The following is a 22317-nucleotide window of genomic DNA, read 5'->3' as shown; positions in this document are numbered from 1 at the left end:
TTTGGTGGCAATTCGTCCAGTGGTTTTTGAGTTGTTAATCCCACAAACGAACATTACATTTTTATTTATATAGATGAGTGTGCCTGGATAAAAAGGCCACTTCTACACTACCCTATATCCCAGGATCTGATTGCAGATTACTTGCTTAGCCCAGATTATATAACAGTGGAGACTCACATAATCCAGTTCAAAGCAGATAATCTGGGACCAAATCCTGGGATATGGGGCAGTGCAGATCTAATAATAATAATAATAATAAGAAGAAGAAGAAGAAGAAGAAAAAGAAGATGAAGAAGAATCTTTATTTATACCCTGCCACCATCTCCCCGATGGGGATTCGGAGCGGCTTACATGGGGCCAAGCCCGAACAACATAATACATCAAAATAAAACCAAAACATAAACAGCAAGCAACATCATCAAAATTACATGAAAAAAGTAACATTACAATAAACAAAAAACACAGTCGCAGTAAACAATGGGCGGGCCACATGTACAGGATAAAATGTTTAAACTCTAATGAGATAAAAATAGGAGCAAGTTATTTGCAGGGAGCTCATAAAAATACACAGGGTTGTGAAACGAAACTTCGCATTTGGGGGGCGTGTACTCCAGTGACAGAGCAATAGTGTCATGTTGTGCACCTACTCGCTAAAGCAGGGGTAGGGAACCTTCGGCCCTCCAGGTGTGGTGGACTTCAACTCCCACAATTCCTTGAGGCTCGTGTAAGCCTTTGGGGCGAATGCCGAGCCTCAAGGAATTGTGGGAGTTGAAGTCCACCACACCTGGAGGGCCGAAGGTTCCCTACCCCTGCGCTAAAGCCACAGTGGAAGAGCCAGGTTTTAAGGTTCTTTTTAAACTTTTCTAGTATAGGGGCTTTCCTGATCTCTCCAGGTAGTGAGTTCCAGAGTCGAGGAGCCAGAGAGGAGAAGGCTCTCTCCCTTGTGCCCACAAGACGAGCCTGTGAAATTGGCTGGGGCGAAAGGAGGGCCCGGGTTGGTACATGGAGAGAGATACAGTCACAAATGTAGGTGGGTCCCAAACCGTTTAGGGCTTTGTAGGTGATAACCTGCACCTTGAATTGGGCTCAGAAAATAAACGGCAGCCAATGGAGCTCCTTAAACAGGGGGGTTGACCACTCCTAGCCTTTAATTCCTTTTCCTTGGTTTCATTGGCCCTTTCTACACTGCCATTTAATCCACATTGTCCACTTTGAACTGGATTGTATGAGTCTACACTACCACATAATCCAGTTCAAAGAAGATAATCTGGATTTTATAAGTCCTAATAGCACTTTAGCACAGTTAATATTGCTGCACATCGTACTTTAATCCCGACGCCCCTCCTACCATTTCAGCACTTTTAACCTTGTACCTCTCACCGGCCGAACCAGTTTTTAATATGTCCTGATGTATAGTTACCGTTGTATTGCTAATTTTGATTTGTTTTGTTTTGCTTTTTAATTTGCTTGTCTATTGTTTGTTATGTTTTCTATTGTATTGTGTTTATGGCTTCGGCCTGTGTAAGCCGCATCGAGTCCTTCGGGAGATGCTCGCGGGGTACAAATAAAGTTAATAATAATAATAATAATAATAATTGTCTCATTCCAAGATCTGGTGATGGGTGTCTATGGCTTCTTCCACACAGCTGTATAAAATCCACATTGAACTGGATTATATGGCAGTGTGGACTCAGATAATCCAGTTCCAATGTTGTGGATGATCTGCCTTAATATTTTGGGTTATATGGCTGTGTGGAGTCCCCAGTGGTGCAGTAGGTTAAACCGCTGAGCTGCTGAATTTGTTGACCGAAAGGTCACAGGTTTGAATCCGGGGAGTGGTGGGAGCTCCCACTGTCAGCCCCAGCTTCTGCCAACCTAGCAGTTGGAAAACATGCAGGCAAAAGTATGATAGCTGGGACTCAATGCTGGTTGTGCAACGCGGGTCAGTCGTACAACCAGCATTGGGTCCCAGCTATCATACTTTTAGAGAAGTGAAGACGTTATGTATTTCAACGTGTTTGCATATGATATCCGGATAACCTTAAGCACTATCTTGGCTGTTTGTGCCCCCCCCCCTTTTCTGGTGACCTATCTTGCCACGACTCTGTCGCACCTGCATCTCTCACTCACTGCGCTGTCTCGGCATTGGGTCCCAGCTATCAAATGTGAGTAGATCAATAGGTACCGCTCCGGTGGGAAGGCAATGGTGCTCTATGCAGTTATGCTGACCACATGACCTTGGAGGTATCTACGGATTGTGATTGTGTTTATTGGAATGTTATTTTATGACTATGTTATACTTTTTTTTCTATGTAATTTTGATGATGTTGATTGTTGTTTCTGCTTTGCTTCTATTTTGCTGTAATATGTTGTCCGGGCTTGGCCCCATGTAAGCCGCTCCGAGTCCCCACTGGGGAGATGGTGGCGGGGTATAAATAAAGTTTATTATTATTATTACGGACAACGCTGGTTCTTCGGCTTATATATGGAGATGAGCACCAACCCTCAGAGTTGGACACAACTGGACTTAATGTCAGGGGGAAACCTTAACCTTAAAATGGCTGTGTGGAAGGGCCCTATTTGTGTGCCTTGCCCTTTAAAAACAGAAAACCCATCAACCTAATATGCCTTGGTTTGGTTTGTGGCGAATCTGCTCTTGCGAATCCACTGCTCTGGGAGATTTTCCCAGGTTTACGTTTATTTGTTTTTCGTTTATTTGTTTTTCCCGCTATATTGTTTTGTCCCTCCGATTTGTGAACTGCGGCTGTGGCACCCTTCCACGATTCAAAAGGGGGTGGGGTGAAATAATAAGAAATTATAATTTTTAAAAAGCTTGGAAACTGTAGAAAGGCGAATCTGCTGTTGTCCTTCCAGGGCTGAGCAGCGCGCGCTTCTTCCTGCGCGGGGCGCCCCCTGACGGCGATGCTGGGCTGCCTTCCTTCCTTCTTTTCCGGCGGCCATGCGGGACTCAGCCCTGAAGGCGGGCCTGGTGGGGCTGGCGGTGGGCGCCGGCGTGTGTTGGGCCCTCTATGGCCTGGCCTCCAGGAGAAGGAGGCGCCGCAAGGGAGCGGACCCAGGGGAAAGGGAGCCAAGCGCCCTCTTGCGAGCAGCCTCTGGCCTCCCCTTGGTTTCCAGCTCGAGTGGCAAGAGAGAGGCCGCCACTCCTCAGCAAGGTGAGCCTTGGACCAGCTTGGGTAGAAGTCACCCTGTTTGACCCCACTTGACCTGCCAGGGCTCCGTGCCATGTGATCCTGAGAAGCTCTTTGGCCTTCTAATCTCTGCCTTCTCTTGCCAGAACACTGGGGTGTTTCCAAACTACAAATCCCATGATTCCATCCCATTGAGCCCTGGCAGTTCAAGTGGGGTCAAGCTGTTACAGTGTAGATCAGGCCTGCACAACTTGCGTATGTTTTGGACTTCATTTCCCAGAATTCCTGGCCATTGGAACATCTGGCTAGAGCTTCTGGGAGTTGGAGTCCCAAACAGGTGGAAGACTGTTGTAGCTGAACCCAATACACTGGAGAAGGCAGTTTTCATTGAACATTAGGAATAACTTCCTTACTGTGAGAGCCGTTCAGCAGTGGAACTCTCTGCCCTGGAGTGTGATGGAGGCTCCTTCTTTGGAGGCTTTTAAACAGAGGTTGGATGGCCATCTGTCAGGGGTGCTTTGAATGCAATTTTCTTGCTTCTTGGCAGGGGGTTGGACTGGATGGCCCATGAGGTCTCTTCCAACTCTATGATTCTATGCAAGCAAGCATGCAAGCAAAGTTTATTGATTAGTCCGTTGACTGTATCAACATTAAAAACAAAAACAGAAACATGCACAAATAGACAATAATCACTATCCCAAGACTCCCATAATAGTGAACTAACATACATTCAAACTTGATTAGGTTAAAAGATAATTAAAAATATTATCATTAAAATGCCAAGGTAAAATTTCAAACCACAAAAATTAAAAATGAAGGTTAAAACAAAGGTTAAAATAGGCCAGCTATTACACAATCCGAAGCCACTTCAGATATCTGCGTCACCCCTACAGTTTACCCCAGTCGCCTCCAGATACGCAGTTCTCAGCTGCGTTGCTTTATAAAGGAAAAGGGCTGTTTGGTGTGTTATCTTAGCATTTTGGCCAGCCATTAAGAATGTAGTTTTGATATGGGGATCCCAGTGAGTCTTCTGTATGATGAATGGTCCGAGGTATTGATTTCTCTCTTTGTTGTACAAAATACAATTAAACAGTACATGTGTAATATCCTCTACCTCTGTTGCTCCACAGATACAGAAACATTCATTATATGGAACTTGGTTAAACCTTCCATGTTTAACCATTGTATCTGTCTGTTCGAATCGGGTTCTAGTGAATACCCTCCTTAGATGTTTAGGCATTTCTGTCTTTAGGTATTCGGCTGTTTGAAAAGTATGTTTGAAGAGACTTAACCATTTCAGTGAGCCGGCTTTACTAAGGGTGGCAATGTCTTTCTGAGCCTCTATATCCTGTATTCGTTGTGCCACCATTTTTGGATCTAATTCCTCTAGAAGATTTGGGTATAGAATTGGAAGTCCACAAGTCCTGATGTATTTTGTCAGTTGCACTAGCCAAGAGGACTGGTGTTGGTTTTTGGACTGCTCTAACCGACACAATTTTGGTAGCCTATCATTTGCCATGGCATTTAGTTTTATCCAATATTTGTATGCCCTAATTTTGGATAAACCATTAACCGTATATACTCCTGTCTATGATTCTATGATTCTACATCTGACACTTGTTTTTGATTAACTTTTGGCTTCTTAATCCAAAAATGACCCCAGCTTTTTCTATCACGTCAACATTTTAACATGTGAACAACTCCCTTGTTACACCAGCTCCACTGGCTGTCAATTAGCTTCCGAGCACAATTCAAAGTGCTGGTTTTAACCTATAATACCCTACTCTGTTCCGGCCCAGTTTACCTGTCCGAACATATAATAATAATCTTTATTTATACCCTGCTACCAATTCCCCGATGGGGACTCAGAGCAGCCCGAACAACATATTACATCAAAATAATGTAGTCAAGAACTGGCAATGTCAATTCAAATGTGGTCGGACTTCAGTGGAAACAGCTTCAATTCCAGGGCAACCCCATTCTGCTATTGATGAACGCACCATCCAGCAAGTGAAAGTCTATATATCTTTATATATGTCTTTATATCTTCCCCCCATAAACCATCAAGGACTTTTAAGAGCTTCCAGAGAGGCTCTGCTCTCAGTCCCACCACCTTCACAGTCGCGCTCTCTCCCCACCGAGGTTAGGTCTGCCCCCTCCCTCCTGACCTTCAGGAAGCAACTGAAATCTTGGCTTTGAAATCAGGCATTCGTGTTTTGGACTTCAGCTTCCAGAATTCTTGACATTTGGAAGACTAAAGATTGGAAACCACTGAACTATATGGATGGTGACTGCAGTCCAGCAATATCTGGATGTCCGTGTGACACACAGTCCCTTCCACACAGCCATATAATCCAGAATATCAAGGCAGAAAATCCCACAATATCTGCTTTGAACTGGGTAGTCTGAATCCACATGACCATATATTCCAGTTCAAAACAGATGTGGGATTTTATTCAGCTGTGTGGAAGGGGCCACACACACAAATATCACTTGGCTTGAGGTATAGGCACAGTGGCCAGTTCTCTTCGCAGGAACTGTAAATAACTCTTATCTATTGACTTAATGGCTCCGATTTCTTTTAAAATTAATGGCTACTCAACCACCTTTGCTTTCTATTAATGAAGTGCTGCAAGTGTGCATCTTACCTAAGAAGTTTTTGGTTTTCAAGATTCCGGCTACACTTCCCCTCATTATACTGTAGAGGCCATCGTCCATGTATACACCTGTGTGTATGTTATATTGTTATTTTTCAATATTTCTCTGATGTTATATACATCACGCACCCAATTTGAGATAGATCACAATCCTGTTTCAAAGGAGGCTTCCATCTCACTTTTCATGTGGTCTGGACAGAGCTGGAAAAAACATTGCAAGCAATATTGTGGTTTGGTCTCATATCTTCTTTTCTATCTTCCGCCTAAATTAAATTAGTGCCATATAAAAATTGTTAATGTTAGATGGTGACTCTGTGTTTCTGTAATTAGCAGGCATTGACTTTCCAAACTCACCTCATGGTTTGGGAACAGAGGACCTACAAAATCTAATTTATTTACTTGAGTCTACAAAGGACTCTGCCATTCAGGAACAAGTTCTGATTACACTGAGCAACAGTGCTGCATTCTCTATAAATCAAGTAAGTAGAGCTCTTTACTAATATTAAGCAATACACAAAGAAGAAGCTATACAACAGCCATATAAAAAGTAAAGCAAAATAATTTAATATTTGAGATATTATTTGATCAAAATGATGCATCTCCTGTATAGTATCCTGCCATGTGATCTACAAACTGTTAAATAGCAGAGCCAGTATGTTTTGAATGTTAGATTAGGACTCTGGGGATGAATGATACCAAGTTGAATGAAAAGTAATGCCTCCACCTTAGTTAATTGGGTTTGGATGGGAATATGTTAATAAATCAAACACAGAAATAATCCTTAGAATGTGCTCTTTAACGACCACTATTCACTTTTCCACATAATCGGCAGTCAATTGGATACATTTCTGCCAACGATGAACAAGTTTTCTGAAGCTGTCATGGAAGAAGTCAACACTGTTTCTTCATCTAGCGTCTCACAGTTCTCTCAACGTCTTCATCAGAAGCATAATGATCTCCCCGCAGATCTTCTTTCATTATTGGGAACAGATGGAAGTCAGACGGTGCTAAATCTGGACTGTTTGAAGGATGCCATACGGTGGTGAGATCCAGTCTCTGAAGTTTTGCAGTGGTGGCATGTGAAGTGTGTGGTCTGGCATTGTCATGCTGCAGGAAAACATTTCCCTTTTCCTTTCGGACCGTTGTTTCAAAGTTCACAGCATTGTGATGTAACACTCTGAATTTAATGTTGTTCCACATTCAAGGAAATCAACATGGATAACACATCTGCATCCCAGAACACTGTTGTCATGATTTTTCCAGCTGAGGGCTGTGTCTTTAATTTCTTTTTCTGGAGCAAGTCTTTGTGTGGATATTCCATAGACTGATACTTTGTCTCCAGGTCATAATGGTGTACCTACGTTTTGTCCCATGCCACAATTGAATGGAGAAAGGTGTCACCTTTATTCTCATAACACAAGAGGAGTTCCTGGCAAATTTCAAGTCTGTGCGCTTTCATTCCAGGCATCAGCATCCTGGGTACCCATTGTGCACAGATCTTCCGATAGCCAAGCAAAGCAATAATGTGACCCACGATTATGCTTGAAATTTCTCTCTGAGTGATATGGCGATCATCCTGAATCAATCTGTCAACCTTTTGCTTGTGAAACTCAGTGGTTGCTGTCACAGGACATCCAACTCTTTGTTTGTCACACAAATCAGATGTTCCCACCTCAGCATCTTTAAACTTTCCCGCCCAACGACGCACATTACTCACATCAACACAATCACCATAAACAGCTTACATTCTCTGATGAATCTCCTATGGGGTGACACCTTCTGCTGTCAAGAATTCAATGACTGCACGTTGCTTAAGTTGCATTGACCGACCATCTGTGCAGGGTTCCATACTTCGCACTTTAACAACACAACCGTTCAATGCTAAGGCTTCCTGCCAAAATGGAACTGTAGAGAGTCTACTGAACAAGCCAGTACCTGCCACATACCAGTACTGCCATCTGTTGAGGAGTTACGAAGTTGGATGCATCATTTTTCATTCAACCCTCGTACATTGTAGCATAAATGCAATTTGATACCATTTAACTGCCATGGCTCAATGCCATGTAATACTGGGATAGTTTGGTGAGACACCAAAATTCTTTACCAGAGAATTGTGGAAAGAAAAGGGCTATCTCATCCCTCCTGGATGAGCAGAAAATACTTCCATGTGCACATTTAAGGTGGTGGCAATTTCCTTTTTTCCAAGCTGCATTTCTTTGTATCAAAGGACAGGAGTCCTTAGATGGGGCTTGGAAAGAAGGGAGTGTTTAATTGTGTTTGTTCTGTCTCCACTTGAATGGAACTTTTGATTCAAATATACTACAATGTCTTGTGTTATAATTTGATGCCTGGTGGCTTCAGAATTTTTGCTCTAGTATTCTACCTAACTATAGAGTAAATATTACGAATAGTGTTATTTTCACTGATTAGAAAGAAGCTAGTTTGTTGGTTTAGGTAGAGTTCATGTTTCAATCAAGTAGAACTTTTCCTCTATATAATTTCCAGGATACCATTCGAAATTTAGGTGGCCTCCCTGTTGTTGGAAAAATGCTTTCAGTTCCTGTCGCTAACATTAAAGAGAAAGCCCTGAATGCGCTTAATAACCTGAGTATGAATATTGAAAATCAGGAAGTGATAAAGGTAAGTTTGAACTAAGAAATACAGGGTAGGCAGCATAACTTCCTTTTTAAAAAATGTACGCCATTCAGTCGGTTGAAGACATAGCGGAGCACTAGTCTCATAAGAGGTAGGAGTATAAAGTATTGTCCTGACACAGTTCAGTTGCCATCATGCGTTGGAACAGTGAGGAGTGTGCTTTTGCCGTTGAGGCCTACTTTTCAAGCAGATTTGGAGTGGTCGGCCCACTCTCCAGATTTGGCCCCTTGTGATTTTTTTCTATGGGGTTTTTGAAATCCCGTGTTTATGTGAACCGTCCAAGGACCCTACAAGATTTGAAGACCAGCATCCAGGAAGAAATTTCCAACATAACGCCTGCTATGCTGACAAGAGTCATGACAAAGGCCAGAAATCAGTTTACTCAGTGTATGGAGAATGGGGGACGTCACCTACCTAATTTGATCTTCAAAACTACGTAAAACAAAACTTTAGGTATGCACCTACATTATGAAAAAAAATTCTGATTCATACAATGGGTTTTATTAAGTTTTGAAAAAAGGAAGTTATGCTGCCTCACCCTATATAACAAACAAACCATATAGTATATATCCCTTTTAATGCAATCTCAGCTACTCTCAGATTAGTTAAAGTTTTCCTTTCCATTTCAGTTTGATGCTAACTTTTTTAATGTAAGTTATTAGCTGAATATTTTACTCATTATTTTGAAGGCATTGAAAAATGGGGGGGATGGGACAGTTTTTCCCCATTTCTCTCCCCGTCCCCATTTTTTCAGTTCCCCCATCCCCAATTTTTCTCTTTTTTTCCAAGACCTTTCCATCTTTTGTGGAACGTGTCCAGCTCCCCTAACTATCCATGTTAAGACCGAAATCAAATTGACAACTAGAGTGAATGCACTATATACATAAGATCTAGGTCAGTGGTTCTCAACCTGTGGTTCCCCAGATGTTTTGGCCTTCCACTCCCAGAAATCCTAACAGCTGGTAAACTGGCCTCTTATAAGCCGCACCGAGTCCTGCAGGAGATGGTAGCGGGGTATAAATAAAGGTTGATTATTATTATTATTATTATTATTATTATTAGTAGTAGTAGTATTAGTATTATGCAGTGCGAGCAGAATGCTCCATCCCATCTTGAGTTCTGCAGGAATATGTGACAGCAATTACAAAGTGCAAAGTGAATGGCATATTGATCCTTTTGTGAGGACAGGAAGTGGTCTTCTCAACTTCCTATTACTTGAACCATCTTTTTCATTGTTGGAAATGATTGTATGTGTTTCTTTTATCTTCCCCAAGGCATACATTGCCAGAGTCTGTGAGGAAACCTGTTCAGCTCCCTTGAACTCTGAACTGCAGCTAGCTGGGCTTCGGCTTTTAACCAATATGTCTGTTACCAATAACTATCACTCCATGATGATTAGCTCCATACCAGGCTTTCTCTATTTGCTTTCAGCGGGAAATGAAAGAACACAGGTACTATTTTATTCTGTTCCATTGTACATTCTAAGAAAGATTTCCAACATTGTACTCTTCTTGTCTGACATAACTCTTTATATATGCCTTAATTACTTTGAAAATTAACAGTATGGCCACAAATTAATTAGTGTTATTCTTGAAGGCAGAAAATGCTGTAGATTTCCCTCCTGATTTTCTTTATCTTCTACGGATTAAATTCTAAAAAAGATAATAATCATCATCATCATCATAATCATCATCATCATTTATTTATACCCCGCTAACATCTCCCGAAGGACTCGGTGCGGCTTACAAGAGGCCGAGGCCCAACACATCAATAAAACAAGAGCATAACAAATACAAAAATAAATAAACTCATAAAACAAAACAATATTAACATTAACATTAAACATTAAAACATAAACATTAAAAGACTAGCAGTAAACATTAGACAATAACACCACGACGCATTTAAAACATTTAAGGCTGGGCCAAATGTAATGATTAAACATTTTAAAATGCTGGGCATGACAGGTGAAATGGATAGGTTTTTGGAGATAGGTGCGGTGTGCAGACAATCTTAAATCTCTAGTAAAGTGCATTTGGGACATGATGCTAGGAGTTTCCTATTCTGGGAAGGCACACTGGAACAACCACGTCTTCAAGCTCTTCCTAAAGACTGCCAACGTTGGGGCTTGTCTGATGTCCTTGGGGAGAAAGTTCCAGAGTCGGGGGGCCACCACGGAGAAGGCCCTGTCCTTCGTCCCCCACCAATCACGCTTGCGACACAGGTGGAATCGTGAGCAGGGCCTCTCCAGATGGTCGGAGAGATGAGATGAGAAAGAGTATGACAAGTGCTTTAGCTAAAGCATGAAAGTACAGTCAGCCCTCCTGAAATTATAGTCAGATATGGCTTAGGACCCCCATGAAAGTGAACACATCTCTAGGAATTTTTAGGTCCTTAAGAATGGCTCTATGGTCAACTTCTGTTGGAAACTGACCATAGAATCTCACTGCAAGACCTAAAGATTCCAGAGAGGTCTTATCAATAGGTCATCCAGCTTGAGACTATAGTCAGATTCAGAAGGATGCTGTATTGGGCAACCTAGAGATGCGTAGAGAGAACATCGTAATTAAATTTGTGAATACTCAAATCTGCAAAAGTCAAATTTGCAAATGTGTTACATAATTGCTTGTGAGTTATCCGTGAGACTTTAGTTCAGAGCAGTAACATATCAGAACCACAAGGTGGCACTTAATGGCTCGGTTTTCAGAAAGTAATTTAAGGTGTGAAATTAAAACTCTAAGTTTAGTTTGAGTAGTAGGGATTCACCTTCACCCCAAATAAACACAACAGGGAATCATACTCCTTAAGAATGCAAGGTTGATCTATATATTTCTGGAAAAAATTATGAGTGTTTGGATACAAAACAGGACTCCAGAAGAGAAAGAATAGTGCAAGACAGCTGTATTTTATTGCTGATTGAAAAGGCATTCAGCTGTCCTATCAGAGCTTACTCTTCTGTGTGCCCAGGAGGTAGTATCTTATCCGGTCTCAGCCTCTCACCGAGGTTCCAGGTTTTAGCCTGCCACTTGCTAATATTAATAAGGGAGACGCATTGTACAGTACTTTTATTTCCTTTGCTCCAGACGGGTGATTCTATAAATGGCCTTCTTCCATTAGTGGAAATATTACACTATGTAATAAAATTAGAAAAAATTTCTGTTCCTGGCTTGAAAGTGTTATTCACCATGTTTAATTGTGGAGTTCTTATTTTGAAAGTAGTTGTTATAATTCAGAAACTTTGTTTTTGTGACTGCCACAAACCATTTGAATTGGTTGAGGCTCCATGATATTTTCATTGAAAAATTATAGAAAATGTACTGCAGGGTGTCCCACAAAAACAAAGTTTTTGCTGTTTAATACACTTTTTCCATGTTTTTATGATAAGACTAATTAGGAAATATTTGTAACCCAGGAACAAAAATTGCATTACATAGTGTTTTTATTTTAAGAAATACCCTTTTTGCACCAAGGTGAGAAGTATGCAGCTCTACAGGCAAAATTGGACTGCAGCTCCTAGCATTCTTTCCTAATGCAGATCTTGATCCAACTCACTGTTTTTATATTTTATAATTTTATTATAGCCAGGACTTCAATGTTTTAATTTGCATCTGTGTTAATTCCATATAATTAAAAAAAAGTCCTGTGTTACAGGTTCACGTTCTGAGAGTGCTTGTGAATTTGTCAGCAAACCCAGCTATGACAGAACATCTTCTTAAGGCTCAGGTAAAATAACAGTTCCCTCCAAATTGAGAGACCGGATTGCCTAAAATGTAGGGGTTTTCAAATGTGAAGACCAGCATAAGGATGTTAAGGTATTAGTTGAAAATAATTGAGCCCAAGAAAAAGATGAGTGTGATCATGCAAGGCATGCTATGTGCACACAGGACAGGCATATAGGGTGGTCCACGAAAAGGCCTTACTGGTGCATTATTTAAACTGTTATGTTTAATCATATCATGATCTGATCACCATACTCAATATATCCCATAAGCATGGGGGTATTGGGGTAACGATATAAAAGAGGATAGACCCTCTTTCACTCAGACTCAGCCCCCCCCCCCCCCCCCCCCCCCGGTCAAAATCAAAATCCTGGCTACGGGCCTGACACAGGGTTTTTTTCCCAGCAAATCTTTAGACAAATAAATTCAGGATTTGACTCCTTACAATACTAACTTTTCATAAAATTTACTCACCTGGATACTAAATACACCCCCTCTATATCTGTAAAATAGCAGTAGAGTGATGTATTGTCGAAGGCTTTCATGGCCGGAATCACTCGGTTCTTGTGGGTTTTTTCGGGCTATATGGCCATGTTCTAGAGGCATTTCTCCTGACGTTTCGCCTGCATCTATGGCAAGCATCTTCAGAGGTCTGCTGGAGCTGGGAAAAAGGGGTTTATATATCTGTGGAATGACCAGGGTGAGACAAAAGGCTTTTGTAAGTTGGGCTAGGTGTGAATCTTTTCAACTGACCACCTTGATTAGCATACAATGGGCTGACAGTGCCTGGAGCAAACTCTTCTTGAAAGGTGATTAGATGTCCCTGCCTGTTTTTCTCTCTGCTGTTTTAATTTTAGAGTTTTTTAATACTGGTAGCCAGATTTTGTTCATTTTCATGGTTTCTTCCTTTCTGTTGAAATTGTAGTAGAGTGGTTTGAAGTTTTTAAATGTCAATAATAGTATTAGGACTTGCCCCACTAAACATCCTACCATCAAATTCTCAAGGGTTGTGGGTGGTATATAATTTCAACTTCATGAGTGCTCTTTTTACAAATCATTTTATTTAGTTTGCATCACAGGTTATTATTATTATTTTACTGACACAAAACCACAGTATGTCACAGCAAACGAGATCTATATGCTGGATTTCGTATCAGAAAATCACAAGTCGAACACTTCCCAAGCATCTAGGACTGTGTGATGTATTTTCGAATGATGCACACAGATCCAAGTAAGGTGGCCTTTTGCAGTTGACAGATCATGATTTTGTTGATGTTTATTGTTTCCAAATGCCAGCTGAGATCTTTTGGCACGGCACCCAGTGTGCCAATGACCCCTGGGACCACCTGTTCTGGTTTATGCCAGAGCCTTTGCAGTTCCATTTTGAGGTCTTGATAGCGGCTGAGTTTTTCCTGTTGTTTTTCCTCAATGCGGCTGTCACCTGCTATGACGATATCAATAATCCAGACTTTTTCTTTTCCACAATCATGATGCCTGGTGTATTGTGTTCCAAAACTTTGTCAGTCTGGATTCGAAAGTCCCAAAGTATTTTTGGATGTTCATTTACCACAACCTTTGCGGGTTTATGATCCCACCAATTCTTTACTACTGGCAGGTGGTACTTGTGATATAAGTTCCAGTGAATCATCTGGGCCACAGAGTTGTGCCTCTGTTTGTAGTCCATCTGTGCGATTTTCTTGCAACAACTGAGGATATGTCCATGGTTTCATCAACTTCCTTGCACAGTCTGCATTTTGGGTTATCGGCTGATTTTTCAATCCTGGCCTTAATGGCATTTGTTCTGATGGCTTGCTCCTGGGCTGCAAGAATCAGGCCTTCTGTCTCCTTCTTCAGGGTTCCATTCATGAGCCATAACCAGGTCTTCTCCCTGTCAACTTTTCCTTCAATTTTGTCAAGGATTTATTATTATTATTATTATTATTAATATTATTAATATTATTATTAATTTCTACCTCGCTTTATCGCTCTAAAAAGATATCAAAGTGGCTAACAATAAAAGTAATGCAATATAGAACACTGCTGCTAAATTGCAAGTGTAAGTGTCATTATTGAAAAAATAGCTGTATTACTCTGCTTTTATATTTCAAAAGCAACAGAAAAACTAGTATTTTGGCATCTTTGAGACTGACCAATTTAATTCAACAGAAATAAACTACAGTGATGGATTGCAGCCCACTGAAAGTACTATTATACTTTCTAATGAAAAAGATTTGAACAGTATAAGTGATAATACAACCATTCATGACTCTGATCAGCTGTTTCTTCTGCATTCTGATCTTCCAGGCACCTTTCCTGTTATCCCTGTTTGATAGCTGTACAAAAGAAGATGTTTTGCTCAGACTGTTGGTGTTCGTCACAAACTTGGCAAAGCATATGAAAAAGGACAAAAATACTGTTCATTACGAGTACAACGAAGATTCAGTTTTTTCTGTTCTGTGGGGGGATTCGACATTGTGCGCTCAAAAACTGGCTTCTTTATTCCACCACCATGATATGGAAGTCAGAGAACAAGTTGCCAAACTAATAAGTCAGCAATGCTGACATCACTGATTATACTGTTCAAGTCCTCTCTTCAAATCTTGAAAATCCTTTATGGAGGGTGAGTATTTTTATGTACTGTTACAGTTATGTCTTTGTGTAGGAACTCTTCCAGATATACATGCCTCACCTACCCATTATAATTGAAGGTACAATAGTCCTAGAATGAAGAAGTTTATTTTTCTACCCCGCCTCCATCTCCCCAAGGGGACTCGGGGCAGTTTACATGGGGCCAAGCCCAGGCAACATACAGATTAAAAGCAAAGACAACAGCAAATTGCAAATTAAAATAACACAAACAGCATAACAGTAATAAACAAGTATCAAGCAACAGCAAACCAGTTTTGGAGCGTGGAAAGGCCAACATACAAATTGATTAAAGGGTAGATAGTTCAGTAAGATGGATAGGAACATAAATGGCACAGGAGATATCATGAGAACGGAGCAATTAAACAGGATCAGGATCATCTCAGTTTAACTTACATATATGAATAACGATGTAATATAGGAATTCAGATTAAATGGTGAAAACAGATCACGGTACAATCTTTTGTCATAGTAGTCATCAATCGAAGGCACAACGAAACATCCACGTCTTTAGTTCCTTACAGAATGTGGCTAGGGAGGGTGCCAGCCTAATCTCCCTGGGGAGGGAGTTCCAAACACGGGGAGCCACGACCAAGAATGCCCTCTCCCTCGTCCCCACCAACTGCACCTGAGATTGGGCATCCCCGGAAGATCTGAAAGACCATGTGGACTCATAGGGGAGGAGGCGGTCGCGCAGATAGGCAGGTCCTGAACCATTTAGAGCAGTGTTTCTCAACCTGGGGGTCGGGACCCCTGGAGGGGTGTCAGAGGAGTTGCCAAAGACCATCAGAAAACAGTATTTTCTGTTCGTCATGGGGGTTCTGTATGGGAAGTTTGGCCCAATTCAATCATTGGTAGGGTTCGGAATGCTCTTTGATGGTAGGTGAACTATAAATCCCAGCAACCACAACTCCCAAATGTCAAGGTCTGTTTCCCCCCAAACTCCACCAGTGTTCTCATTTGGGCATACTGGGAATTCGTGCCAAGTTTGGTCCAGATCTATCATTGTTTGAGTCCACAGTGCTCTCTGGATGTAGGTGAACTACAACTCCCAAACTCAGAGCCACTGTCCAAAGTTCAAACCACTACTCATGCTTTCTGAATTTCTTCCCTCTGTTTCCAATCTACATTTCTTTCTTTCTTACGTTCCTTCTTTCCCTGTTTTCTACTATCTTTCGCTCTTCCTTTTCTCCCTCCTTCCCTTCACGTTGGGGGGAGAGTGCCATGGGAGGTGACGGTGGTGGGGCAAAGCACGACAGGGGCAGGGCCAGACCTTGACCGGCTGGATCTGATCCACAGGCCACTCTTAGGACCCCTGCTTTAAGCCTTCCTTTATGTAAACTTTCTAACGGCATATTTTTACATCTAAAATAATAAAACCACGAGGGTCAATATTTCAAGTACTATGTTTGTTAAAAGCCCTAACTGAAGATGTCATGGTTCAGAAAAGTATGTATTTTATCATTCAGTAGCTGGCAGATAGATATGAGAACATTTAAAGATGCTATAACGTTTGGTGCACCAAATCTGATGTTGCAGCTAGAGCAGAATTCTCCCGATTCATCATTCAAGATTTATATAGCTGAAGGAAATGTAGCAGATCCCTATGAAAGTGAAAAACAAAGATTCCCTACAAATCTTTTTAGTCCTCTAGCATCAGTCAGTGATCAACTTTTGATGGAAGTTGACCATAGAGGCAAATTAGAGATTCCTACAGAGAACACTTTAAATCTGAGTAATCATATCCACAAAAGTTGAGGAACAATTGAACTGTACAACTGGGTTGTTGTAGGTTTTTTGGGCTATATGGCCATGTTCTAGAGCAGGGGTCCTCAAACTACGGCCCACGGGCTGGACCCGGCCCCCTGTGCATTTATCCGGCCTGCGGGGTGTGGAGAAGGGTGAGGCGGTGGACAAAACAGCTTTGGGGGGCTTCGCCCGCCACCTCCCTGGGCCCAGTCTGCTCTTCTCCTGCCTTTTGGATGAGGCCTGGCCTTATCCCGAAGTCAGGAGAAGAGGGGGAGGCGGTGAGCAAAGCAGCTTTGGGGCCCCTTTGCCCACCGCCTCCCCAAGTTTGTATTTTAAGTGGGTTTTTTTGCACTGCAAATAAGATATGTGCACTGTGCATAGGAATTCATTCATTTTTTTTTTCAAATTATAATCCGGCCCTCCAACAGTTTGAGGGACTGTGACCCGGCCCTCTGTTTAATTCCTGTTCTAGAGGAATTATTTCCTGATGTTTCACCTGCTTCTATGGCAAACGTCCTCAGAGGTTGTGAGGTCTGTTGGAACTAGAAAAAATTGGGTTTATATATCTGTGGAATGACCGGGGTGGGACAAAGAACTCTTGTCTGCTGGAGCTAGGTATGAATGTTTTAACTGACCACCTTGATTAGCATTTGATGGCCTGGCAGTTTTTTTAGTGTGGCTTGTTAGTGCCTGGGGGAATCTTTTGTTGAGAGGCGATTAGCTGTCCCTAATTGTTTCCTCTCTGGAGTTTCCCTGTATTTGGGTGTTGTTTGCTGTTATAATTTTAGAGTTTTTTAATACTGGTAGCCAGATTTTAATTTTCATGGTTTCCTCCTTTCTGTTGAAGTTGTCCACATGCTTATGGATTTCAATGGCTACTCTGTGTAATCTGACATTGTAGTTGTTACAGTGGTCCAGCATTTCTGTGTCCTCAAATAATATGCTCTGTCCAGGTTGGTTTATCAGGTGCTCTGCTATGGCTGACTTCTCTGGCTGAATTAGTTTGTAGTGCCTTTCATGTTCCTTGATTCGTGTTTGGGCGATGCTGCGTTTGATGGTCCCTATGTAGACTTGTCCATAGCTGCATGGTATACGGTAGATTCCTGCAGAAATGAGATGATCCCTCTTGTCACAAACAGTACTGTACAACTGTTTGTGGGAACACAAAACTGCTGAGATGTTTAGAATAAAATGCAGTAGAGGTTTTGCAGATAAAAAGCTCTTGGTGGAAACATTGATGTAGTGATGAGGCAAAACCACCATTTCAGTAGAATACCCTTTTTTATTTAAAGAGCTGAATGCTGCAAGCCACAAACAAACATTTGAAGTTATGGAAAGGAAAGACTGTCTAAAATATATTCACAACATTGAAATGACCAGAAGAAATTTTAAGTAGTTTTGTAATCCTAATGTATACAACTGTTCAGAGCAGGTAGCATGCAACAAAATGACCCTGTAACAAAATATTTGAACAAAGAATTCTTTATTCTGTAAATCAGTAGAGCAGTTTGATACAGATATAATTGGCCATGATTTACGACGCTGAACAAATTCATAATCATATCATGCTTTCATTCTATAAGCAATCTGTACACATTTTCAAATCATTCCACCAAAACAATTTTTCTAGAATCTGAGTGGGTGCAGTGAAGAAGCGGAGGGAAAAAGAAGCTGAATAAACATTTTCAGAGGACAACAAACTGATTATTTCATTTGTGGTAACTACTTGGCAAATAGATTTTCAAACAACAGAAGTGCTCAGGCCATGAGAAAGAGTAATTTCACAGTGACAGCATAATGCAGAGTACAGATATTCTGGCCAGCAGTAAAATAAATAGGCATTTTTAGTAGTTAAACTCTTTTAAAAGGCACATTTCATTGAATTAATTCCGATCTTGGCTCTTACATTTGCAAATGAAAATGTACACGTCTAGTAAAACCAGTATTTTGTTTAAAATGTGCTTTAGCAACTGTTGTGTTGGAAGACTCCTTCTCAAAAATCCTACATTTCAACATCTATGAAGGCACAGAATACACCCTCTGGGTGAATAATCTACTCAAGGGATATAATGGATTAAAATACACAAAGGCTGTAATGTTCCATATTTACTTTAATGTGACTGCTATATTGATTGTAAAACACAAAACTCGCACCAGGTAGTGTCATTATCATACCTGGGGCTATTTAATATTGAAAGGCTTTTAAACTGCAGGCCAATACAAAATAAAATAAAAATGATGATGACCTGTTGTTTGTTGAATGCCCACGGCTAAATGTGTAGTCCTAAGCACATTTAAACACTAACCTTCTTAATGTGGGCTTCCTTTCTGAATAAACATGATTGTGTACCTGCTTTATATCTATAGAATATAAGTCAGTGTTTGTATGCGGCAGGAGGTGTATTGGCAGCCTTCTGATTGGCTGCCACTGTGGTACTATTTGCATAAAGTTTATGCATAATAAATGGAAGTTCCAATCCTAGATACTCAGATTTCTGTGGCACTTGCGTCCAATTAAGTGCTATTAATTCATGTACAAGACTGCCACCCAATAGCCTGCTATGAATACTCATGTTTAGTAGAAAGTAAGTGCGAGTCCTGTTGGCTAATGTCACCACACCATGGATGTATGTGTGCTCCTGATGATGATTAGTGAAAGAGAGTGGACTACTGTGGCTTCAACCTGCACTCCGCAGGCATTAAGTGATGTCTTAAGTGCAGCCAGTGAGGAGTGGATAAAAGTGCGTATGAGGCAAAACGCACAGCCATATATCTCCCCATGCAACCCAGCCTGTTTTTGTGAGACATTGTGTTCATCTGCTGCAACAGGCCTGAATTCAAGTGCATGCAGGAGCCAATCTGTATATACAAATCACCTTTTCTGTCAGGAGCCTACAGCATCCTTATTGGTAGGTACAAAGTCTGCATGAACAAGCATGGCGGCCATTGTGGAGAAGCCCAGCAGCAGGGCTAGGACCTTCGGCAGCTGCCCGGGGGCCACAGAAGGAGAATGCAGTACCTCTTTTCACAGTAACTTCTCCATTGTTGAAAGAGAAAGCCACTTTTTAGATCAGATAGGGGATTGGCACTAAATGTCCAAGACAGTTTCTAAGGTACTATATTTCATCGCATAATAGTCACCACTGCATTTGTTGCACCCTGATTTTGGGGGTCCCAAAATGGTTTCTTGCTGTCCCTTGCATAATAGTGGCACCCCTTGCAGCCACGAGACTTCCTTTAGCTGTGAGCCAAAGGAAGCCCTGTAGCTGCACATCTATCTTTCACCACGTAATAGTTGCATCTCTATTTTTTCAATGAAAAAAGGCAAAGTGCAAATATTATGCAGGGAAATATAGTAGCGAAGTCCTAACAGGTGATTTATAGTGGCATTTCTGTAGAGAGGAAAAGGATCAACAACTTGTAAGTATGATATTTCAATTCACAGGCAAAGTAATCCTCTGCACTAAGTTAATACCAATAGTGGCACCCCTTTCAGCCAGCCACGAGACTTCCTTTGGCTGTGAGCCAAAGGAGACCCTGTAGCTGCACACCTATTTTTCACCACGTAATAGTTGCACCTCTATTTTTTCAATGAAAAAAGGGAAAGTGCAACTATTATGCAGGGAAATATAGTAGCGAAGTCCTAACAGGTGATTAAATAGTGGCATTTCTGTAGAGAGGAAAATAATCAACAACCTGTAAGTATGATATTTCAATTCACAGGCAATGTAATCCTCTACACTAAGTTAATACCAACAGTGGCACCCCTTTTCAGCCAGCCACGAGACTTCCTTTGGCTGTGAGCCAAGGGAAACCCTGTAGCTGCACACCTATTTTTCACCACGTAATAGTTGCACCTCTATTTTTTCAATGGAAAAAGGGAAAGTGCAACTATTATGCAGTGAAATATAGTAGCGAAGTCCTAACAGGTGATTTATAGTGGCATTTCTGTAGAGAGGAAAAGAATCAACAACTTTGTAAGTATGATATTTCAATTCACAGACAATGTAATCCTCTGCACTAAGTTAATACCACCAGTGTAATTTCATCCATTACAAACATCATTTTAGAAGGCTGGTATGCAAAGGTTTAGGTGGGACCACTGGATAACTAAACAAAATATCTGAATTTTAAAAATCCTGTTTAAATTTTTACAAAAAAAGGTATCAATTCCAACTGTTTCTTCAGGTGGAAGTCTTTAAGAAATCGGATTTTTGTAATTTTATTCAAATCCATCGTCATTTATATTGAGGTCTCGCGATTCTCCATGGTTCAGGACAAAGAAATCTTCAGTTTTCAATCCGTATTTCTCAAGAGCTTCCTTCAGTTTAGCTGGAGGATCCAAGTAGTACTGTGAAAAAAATAAACAATGTCAGTTTTGGATAACTTACCATATATACTAGAGTATAAGCCGACCCGAATATAAGCCGAGACACCTAATTTGACCTCAAAAAACTAGGAAAACTTATTGACTCGAGTATAAGCCAAGGGTGGGAAATGCAGCCGCGAATTGTAAATTTCAAAATAAAAATAGATACCAATAAAATTACATTAATTGAGGCATCAGTAGATTAAATGTTTTTGAATATTTACATATAATTTTAATTATATGTAGTCAATGTTATTTATTATAATTGAGTCAATGTTATTTATTATTTTACTCTGTAATTAGTATTATTTTTATTAGATTTATTATTATTATTACACTTACATTATTTTACTATTATTTTTATTAGATTTATAATAACTCTGATTAACTCCGATTAAACCATTATTCTCACCTTTTTCAATATAAATGTGCTTACATATCCTTCCAATAAGAGAGTAAAATAATAAATGCAATAATAACAATAATAGAGTAAAACAATACATGTAATAATAACAGCAATAATAACGTAAAATAATAAATGTAATAATAATAATAGAGTAAAATGATAAATATAGTAATAATGAATAGAGTAAAATAATGAATGTAATCAAAATAATAATAATAATAATAACAATGATAGAGTAAAATAAAAAATAACATTGACTCGAGTATAAGCCAAGGGGGACTTTTTCATCCTAAAAAAAGGGCTGAAAAACTAGGCTTATACTCGAGTATATACAGTACATTTTGTTGGAGGGGGAAAGATTTACATGCATATTAACTGAATGCTTTAATTTCACAGATGTAGATCAAAATTTGGGCTATGTGATGAAGGATGTTATGTGCTTTTGAGATTCTTCACCAAAAACTACAGATGTGACCTTCTCATTCCAAGAGCAATTGAAACCAAAGAACACGGAGTTGAAGATTGTTATTTGTGTTATTCGGATTAAATGGACCAGGCCACAGTTGGTCCTACAGGCTTCTTGTCTAGAATACAAGCATCAATAAGACAAAAGAAAGAACGACATCTTTGAAAGTGGCAATTTTGTGAATGCATTTCAACTATTATTTATTTACAGTATTTGTATACATCTTTTCTCACTCCAAGGGGGACTCAAAGTGGTTTAACTAGTGTGCTTCTTGGGAGTAAAGGATTTTTCCATGCTGTTAGTCCTGGACTATATGTTGTTTATACATGGATTCAATCAGTAATACACTCTATTGCATTTAAAATCATGCCTTTCATATTTTTTGTGGGACTTATTTAACCATCTCTGTTGCTCCACATGGACAGAAAATCAGGCCCCTGACTCATCATTGGCTCCCACCCTGTTATAAACTATAAATAAACAGGGCTGAAAGTGAAACGT

General features: G+C 40.4%; 2 protein-coding genes across 3 annotated transcripts in view; one reads left to right on the top strand and one right to left on the bottom strand.

Annotated features, from left to right (window-relative positions):
• The first annotated feature begins 2891 nt into the window (after positions 1-2891).
• Positions 2892-22314, top strand: ARMC10 (armadillo repeat containing 10). 2 transcript variants are annotated; one of them, XM_067468827.1, is made up of 7 exons: positions 2892-3173; positions 6140-6285; positions 8312-8446; positions 9736-9912; positions 12113-12184; positions 14485-14800; positions 21747-22314. In XM_067468827.1, the coding sequence occupies exons 1-6, from the start codon at positions 2960-2962 to the stop codon at positions 14740-14742; spliced, it is 1002 nt and encodes a 333-aa protein (XP_067324928.1). In that variant the 5' UTR covers positions 2892-2959; the 3' UTR covers positions 14743-14800; positions 21747-22314. The 2 variants fall into 2 exon arrangements, with proteins under 2 accessions (XP_067324928.1, XP_060634310.2); XM_060778327.2 differs by having other exon boundaries at positions 6137-6285.
• The window catches only part of NAPEPLD (N-acyl phosphatidylethanolamine phospholipase D), a 53277-nt gene continuing 49001 nt past the window's right edge, over positions 18042-22317 (bottom strand). The window contains exon 5 of the mRNA XM_060778326.2: positions 18042-20926. Coding sequence (XP_060634309.1) covers positions 20798-20926 — 129 coding nt within the window. The 3' untranslated portion in view covers positions 18042-20797. The remainder of the gene's footprint in view (positions 20927-22317) is intronic.

Source organism: Anolis sagrei, chromosome 5 (genome assembly GCF_037176765.1).
Source record: "Anolis sagrei isolate rAnoSag1 chromosome 5, rAnoSag1.mat, whole genome shotgun sequence".
Taxonomy (NCBI): domain Eukaryota; kingdom Metazoa; phylum Chordata; class Lepidosauria; order Squamata; family Dactyloidae; genus Anolis; species Anolis sagrei.
Note: the sequence above shows the minus strand (reverse complement) of the source record. Positions and strands in the feature narration are given on the sequence as shown.